This window comes from Pseudophryne corroboree, chromosome 1, assembly GCF_028390025.1.
Source record: "Pseudophryne corroboree isolate aPseCor3 chromosome 1, aPseCor3.hap2, whole genome shotgun sequence".
Taxonomy (NCBI): Eukaryota; Metazoa; Chordata; class Amphibia; order Anura; family Myobatrachidae; genus Pseudophryne; species Pseudophryne corroboree.
Window position 1 is genome coordinate 1,063,055,575 of NC_086444.1, and position 7,880 is coordinate 1,063,063,454.

General features: G+C 40.7%; 1 protein-coding gene across 8 annotated transcripts in view; it reads left to right on the forward strand.

Moving 5' to 3' along the window:
- Positions 1–7,295, forward strand: part of LNX1 (ligand of numb-protein X 1) — a 291,491-nt gene extending 284,196 nt beyond the window's left edge. For 4 of the 8 annotated variants that reach the window (XM_063920923.1, XM_063920924.1, XM_063920926.1 and 1 more), the window contains one exon: positions 1,716–7,294. In XM_063920923.1, the coding sequence (XP_063776993.1) occupies positions 1,716–1,851 (136 nt within the window). In that variant the 3' untranslated portion in view covers positions 1,852–7,294. Of the gene's footprint in view, positions 1–1,715 lie in introns of all 8 variants that reach the window. The other 4 variants (XM_063920929.1, XM_063920928.1, XM_063920930.1 and 1 more) reach the window with 2 other exon arrangements.
- The last annotated feature ends 585 nt before the right edge of the window (positions 7,296–7,880 follow it).

The following is a 7,880-nucleotide window of genomic DNA, read 5'->3' on the forward strand; positions in this document are numbered from 1 at the left end:
GCTTTAGAGCCCCTGACGGCCTATGAGACGTCTGGACAGGCACAAGCTGAGTAGCCGGCTGTCTCATGTCAACCACTGTCTTTTATACAGAGCTGACACTGTCACGTAATTCCTTCCAACAGTTCATCCACTCAGGTGTCGACCCCCTAGGGGGTGACATCACTATTACAGGCAATCTGCTCCGTCTCCACATAATTTTTCTCCTCATACATGTCGACACAAACGTACCGACATACAGCACACACACAGGGAATGCTCTGATAGAGGACAGGACCCCACTAGCCCTTTGGGGAGACAGAGGGAGAGTTTGCCAGCACACACCAGAGCGCTATATATATACAGGGATAACCTTATATAGGTGTTTTTCCCCTTATAGCTGCTGTATCTTTAATACTGCGCGTAATTAGTGCCCCCCCTCTCTTTTTTAACCCTTTCTGTAGTGTAGTGACTGCAGGGGAGAGCCAGGGGAGCTTCCCTCCAACGGAGCTGTGAGGGAAAATGGCGCCAGTGTGCTGAGGAGATAGGCTCCGCCCCTTTTTCGCTGACTTTTCTCCTGCTTTTTTTATGGATTCTGGCAGGGGTTAAAATTCATCCATATAGCCCTGGGGGCTATATGTGATGTATTTTCACCAGCCAAGGTGTTTTTATTGCTGCTCAGGGTGCCCCCCCCTAGCGCCCTGCACCCTCAGTGACCCTGAGGGTGCGCTTTCTTATCAATTAACTAGCTCACCACAGGTGATGACAATCATACATTACCAGGAAAGTCCAGGAACAGAGCATTTTCTCCCTCATGGAAAGGGTCAGGTAGGCAAGTATGTTTTATTACCTTTCTAGTCATTTTATGTTCTAGCATAGAGAGGTTACTACTTAATAATATGCAAAATAGTAAGATAAAAATATATATTTTTTTCTTTTATGAAGCCTTATGTTGTTTTCTGCCCGTACCTAGGAAAATCCAACAGTTGATTTTTTCATTTACTTACATAAAGTTAGTATACACACAGGTGTAATACTTGCACCTCTTTATCTCAGGTACAGTATGTAGGTTGTCCGTCATTAGATCAAGGAGATGGAATGGGCACTCTATTTATGCAGTGTCTTTATATAATGAGTAATTGTCATCTGCTGCAAATTAGCACTTTAAATCAGTAGTGTTCGACCAGTTGTGTGTGCTACATGGCCAGGAGGTGAGGGGCCCAGGTAATGCTAGGGCCTGCTTCCTACCCGAGCCTGTGTGCTCCACATGAGACCACCACCCAAAGCAAGCCTATTTTGACCAGTGCATTTTCATCTTTTGAGTTTAGTAGGGGTCCCTACACAGATTTTGTTATGGGACCCGGTGGTGCCCTCGTTTGCACTAGATCAGTGGTTCTCAAACTTGGTCCTCAGGACCCCACACGGTTCACGTTTTCCAGGTCACCCGGCAGCTGCTCTGTGTGTCACCAACTGTCACATTTTTAAAATCTACAGGTAACCTGCAAAAGATGGACCGTGTGGGGTCCTGAGGACCGAGTTTGAGAACCTGTGCACTAGATTAACATTCCAGATACTGTAAGATGTAAAGTAAAATAATATTGAATGTGGTAAATAAAGTAATTTTCAATTTTATTGGCACAACCTTGCGTAATTTAATTGGGTCAAAAAGTTGAAAATCTCATCACTCATAGCAGTTGACTTTGAAACATGACCTGTAATGATGTGTGTCTTTTCTCCAGGTGCGGGGACATACTCATGGCTGTGAACGGGAGGTGTACATCTGTGATACCTTATTCCCTCCTAGTAAGGATGCTGAAAGAATTGAAAGGAAGAGTGGTACTAACAATTGTGTCATGGCCTGGGTCTTTCTTGTAGGCAATGCATCACTGTCATGTATTTCACATTCCACATTCCGTGCTACTTCTCCCGTGTTCTTAATACCGGTATTAGGTTTTCCGAACATGTGCACTGTTTGTCAATATTGGGTGTAAATGATCACCGATGTGTTAAACGTGCATGCAAGAAAATGCGGTTTTAAAACGCCAGCGATCAGAGCACTTTTACACCATATAACTGTTTAGATGTATCTGTTGTCTGACAAGTGTATCTGTGTTTTATTCCCAGTAATGACTCTGTCAATGCTGACTTTGTCCTGTGTTTGACATTGTCATACTGTATACATTAACCAGCCACCGCTTCTGTCTGTGAAGTACAAGGATGTGGTCACAAACTGTGGCAAAAATGGTACAGTGTTACTATTGCTATGTCTATCTCTTGTGGAATCATCTCAGTTTTGTTTGTTACACTGAAATTCATCAGTAACCTAATTTGGAAGGTAACAAAAATGGTATACACTATACAGTCCGCTTAACCTGCCAAATCCAAAACTGCAGTAATCCATTGTTATGATAAAGAGGTCAGCCGATGACCAGTCAGAATGTTTATCAGTTCCTAGCTGGCCAACCAGGGCCTTCCATAATCCCATCTGATTACCAAATGACCAAGTCTGAGCAGTTTAGTCCACAGCAAGTGCGACAGACCTGATGTAAATTAGCTGTGATCTGGATGGTATACTGTAGGTCATGTTTCAGAACATACTGTCCGCATGACACACGTGTGTCAGGGACTGTGCTCATCTCTTCATACATCAACTTTTTTTTGGGGTTGACAAGTCTATTTGACTGGTCAGCAGATGTTGTATATACGACAGAGGTAAAGTGCAAAGTTGGGCATCTCTTAGCACCACTGGTGCAGCCGCCAGGCATCCTTCACTTTGTATAATGTATTGCGGCACATCATACTGCAAAGATCGGAAGAGCTGCACCCTGCTCTGTCACCCAGTGTGGTATTAACTTGAGAAAGTATCAAGGCTTTATTCCAAGTGTCTTATTTCTTGAGTTTATAATATTAAGGGGCATATTTATCTAACAATGAGATATTCTTGTTATTACTCTTTGCTAATCTTAAATGGTGCTCCAACCAATCAGCTCCTGGCATTTGCAAAAAAAAATGACAGGAGCTGATGGGTCGGAGCACCATTTAACGAGGGGTAACTAGAATATCACTTGTCGTTAAATCTGTCCCTAAATATAGTCTTATCTGCCCCATGGTGCTCCTGGGGTGAGGATGTACGAATATCCCTACATTAAAAATAACATTACTGACACTTCCCAAATGACTACTAGACAATCAGTGGAAAACCTTGTGTTCCAGGTGCAATCTCATTTGTTTATTGTAACCCTATTTCTCCTGTAATTTCACAACCAGCACATGATTTATATAGAATGCGAAAATCCACCCATCCTCTAGAACAATTCTGTAGCTCTCCACAAAGGCCACAATATCTTGGCTAGCAAAGTACGCAAAGCAGGACATGACATCGCAAGTGTATAGAAAGGTGCTATTCGGTGTTGTTCTGCTGCATCTTATAACTGCCAGAGGCTTGTGTTGCGGTTACAGTTGTGCACCTATGACAAGAAAGTTACACAACCGGTTACCGCATTGCTAGCTCAGTCAAACACAAAATTAAAACTTAAGACACGACAGCTTGTGCAGAACACTGACGACATTCAGCATTTTTTAACTTATCCAGGTACTTACATAGGACCAAACTGTGATACACAATCTTGGGTGGTATAATAATTACAATGTTATGCTTTGCTGTATTGCTTTTCTGTCATTTACATTGTCCAGGTGGATCGCAGTAAAGCATACTAACCTACTTTTTAGTGGTGCCATCTTGGAGGGGGATCTAGTGGTAGCTGCAGTGGCTATTCACAGCGAAATGCATCATCTCTGGTAATGTGGGCGAGATCCTGGAGGGTTTACGCCACCCCTTGGTGAATTTCCCCAAATGCAGCAGGTATGGAGTAAATAGGGTTACATTAGGACCAGCATTCTATTTCATTGTTGGTCTAGTCTTAGCATTTAGTTGGCTGATACATGATCAAATTAAAGAAAATAGTTATTCCGTAGTGAAATAAACAAGGAAGACTTTGCTCAAAATTGGACAGCTGAAAAATGCTCCAAAGATAAACTAATCAATACTATAGGAGCATTTTTATTATTTATTTCTGTAGTGGCTAATAGAAGCAAAGCTCCCCCCCCACGCCTGTTCAGAAACCCAGAGACCTGCGGGTTTAGTAATACAGAACCTCCAAACTACTATTAACCAACATTAAATGGCCATGGAGGGGGTGACTAATCACAAAAGAATCTTGATGGTGGCTTCTAAATGGTCGTCCTGCTTTTTGGGTGGGGCGGTCAGGGAAATGAAGCTACAGCTAGGAAAATACTTTAGTTTAATAGGTGGTTCTGCACTTTGTTACAATGATTAAAGTTATAATGAATACACACATGCTGCAGAAAGTCATTGTAGCACATCACACTGCCTGCGGAGACTCTACAATGCATCCGTGGGATGCGGCTGCAGGAACGCTACATGCAATGGCTGACCAAGCATTTTTACAGTTTAAGAATTTGTGAAAGCTCAGTTACTGATATGCAACTAGTGACAAATATGGTTCATGGTCACACAGTTGAACTACAGCATGACATGTGGAACCATAATTTGCCATTTTTTTCTTTCTTATATATATATATTTTTTTTTCTATCTTACATCTTCTGAGCTGATGCTTTGGTTGACATTAGTGTCTGCATGATAGAACAAAGGCAGTTAGAGAGAATACGTCGGCTGGACAAATCAATATTCCGTCTGTTCATTCTCTAGAGACATTCAATCAGACCCACCTTCTTTATAAGTAGATGATGGGTCCTCCAACACAAAAAATGTTTTCTTGTTTTGTTATTTACCCATACATTAAAGCAGGGGTGGGCAAAAAATGGTCCTCAAGCTGCTGATGAACTACACACCCCAGCATGCCCAGCCAGTTTTAACTATGGCAGGGCATGCGGTGATGTATAGTTCCACAGCTTATTGCCCAACCTTGCATTTGAGGCACAGATTTATGCCTTTGAATCAGTCTTTGCAGAGTCTTGCCGAGTCCACCTCTAACAAAGGAGTGCGTGGTTGTGGCGAGGTGGGGTTGGGAAATTGCAGCCAATCCTTTTAATAATGGATTAGTGACGCCAAAGAAATACGGCTTTTTATTAAACTACACCATTCAAGAGAGGACAAGAACAGTGCTATACACTGAGCTCTTGGTGGTTTTTTTGAATGTGGGGTCTATTTACTAAGCCTTTGATTTTGTTCCATTTCATAATTTTGTTATTCTATGGGGGAGATGTATTAAGCCCTGCAGAGTGATAAAGTGGATGGAGATAAAGTACCAGCCAATCAGCTCCTAACTGCCATGCCACAGGCTCGGTTTGAGAAATGACAGGAGCGGATCTGCTGGTACTTTATCTCCATCCAAGGCTTAGAAATAGACCCTTAGTATTAATGTTAAAAAATGTAGTTTAAAAAAAAAAAATCTGTTCAACCAGCAGGTCCATTAGCCATCGTTCCCAACACCTGCAACCAGAAAATCAGGACACATCATACATCACCCTATACCAGATGTTTCCAAACGCGGTCCTCAAGGAACACCAACGGTCCCGGTTTTAAATATATCCATGCTTGGCCACAGGTTACTTAAGTAGCACCTTAATCAGTTTGATTTAACCATCTGTGCTGAGCCATGGATATACCTAAATCCTGGACTGTTGAGGTGCCTTGAGGAACGAGTTTGGGAACCTCTGCCCTATACGTACGTTACATAAGGCCACACACGTTCCCCCAATCATTATCACACACTTTAACTGATGCTGGAGGTGGGAACAGTTATTTGGTGAGGTCTAAAAAAAAAAAAGTTGAACTGAAGGGAGAAATGTAGTTAATTATCAGTCACCTGCATCAGAAACTGTGTCACAAATGTTGTAATTGCCCCTGCCAGAACACACTGCAACATTTTGTGGTGTTCATGAATATCACTGGGAACTCTGATAGGGAACAGGTTTTAAAAAAAAAAAAACAAAAAAAAAAAACCCACAGGGGTACAGCCCTTTGCCAACTTTTACTCCTGAAATACTGCTTAGTTTAGCTTCAGTTAGGTCTGAGAGAACAATGGTGTTACATGCCTCTATCTTACAGGGCATTGTTGTTACTAGTGGTAGGAATGCACTTTGCGTGATAAATGCAACATAGTACATACACGTGTCATAGCATTGAAAGTCTATGCAGAGGCCAGGGGATATATTTACTAACATGTGAGTTTATAAAGGTGGAGCTGTTGCCCATAGCAACCAGATTCTAGCCATTATCTTCTAGAAGGTGCTAGATGATATGTAGAATCTGACTGGTTGCTATGGGCAACATCTCTACTGTTATAAACCCACATGTCAGTAAATATAGCCCCAGGTCTCTGCCACTTCTGTAGAGTAATCAAGTTCTTTGCGTATCACACCCTATAAACATTAAGGGGAGGTAATTATCAAATTTCAGAGAGATACAATTGTAAGAGATAAAGTATCAGCCAATCAGCTTTTGCCTTACATTTTACAGGCTGTGTTTGAAAAATGACAATTAGGAGCCTACTTTATCACTTACAATTGTATCTCTCTCCAAGGTTTGATAAATACCCACCCTAAATTTCATTTCAATATTTGGTACTGCAAGTGTAGGTTTTTGGTTTTGTATTGGGACATAAAAGGAGCCTGACTTCAGTTATGAGTGAGTCTGCACGGCTCTTCATCACCTCATACACAAGTATACACTCCATCACCTGCCTCTATTTTGATGAGAAAACATACACAACGCACCGGCCACAGGCGTTTCTACTGCACTTTTTGCAAATGCCCATAGCCTGGGAAATGAGCTACTAGTCCAAGCAAAGTACCACCAAACGCTACAGAACTTTACAATGTACACTAATATTCATTTGGTGACACAATTACATGTACGCACCAAAGTTTACAGACATGATCTTCAACCGTGTACATTTATAGATGAATATTGTAGAATACCGAAAATCCCCTGTATCACAAGATGTGCCTGACAATAGTATTTTCAATACAGATCTGAACAAGACTCCTTCCTGTCTTCTTTCAAACACTTTTGTCTGTTGTATTTTTAAAGGTAAATCTGTTACATTGCTATTTACAGATGAACAGTTTTGAATTTGTGAAGTGTAAATTAAAAAATAAAAAATAAATAAAAATAGTGATTTTTTTTTGGATTGGTAATTGCATGTCAAACCATTTAAAATATTTTTCTAATCTAGATAATGGGTTTCTACAAATGTAACTGTTGAATATTTTTTTTTCTCATGTGTCAACGAAATTATTTTTTGTAAAAGTATTGTTTCTTAAACTGTGTATAAGTGAACAAAACTATATTTGATGTCAATAAAAGTCTACTTCATTTATATTGTAAAAAAATGTCGGTTCCCTTTATAAAAGATCTATCTTTCCAAACAATATACAGGAATGTTGAATAAAACCCAACTTTCAGCATTAATCAGAAAATTAAGAATTGTAGCATATAGTGATGAGGGATATAGTGTCAACACAATGAGGTCAATATAATAATAATAATAATAAAAAAATTAGGGTGCTATCCTATTAGCAGCTGTAAATGCTCTCGCTGGGGGCTATCCTATCGGCCTATCTGGGATTTTGTTTCACCTGCCTCGGGTAGGCGAAACCAGATCCCCGGAAACAGCCCCATTTTCAAGCGAAAAAGGGTCAGTTTCTCACAAAACCACGCGTTTCGCTGAGCCTGTGTATTTTCAGGAGAATTTTTTTTTTTTTTTTTATGGGCGATCTAAATTGTATAGTCTGTAAAAAAATAAAAATAAATAAAAAAATAAGAATTTACTTACCGATAATTCTATTTCTCGTAGTCCGTAGTGGATGCTGGGGACTCCGTAAGGACCATGGGGAATAGCGGCTCCGCAGGAGACTG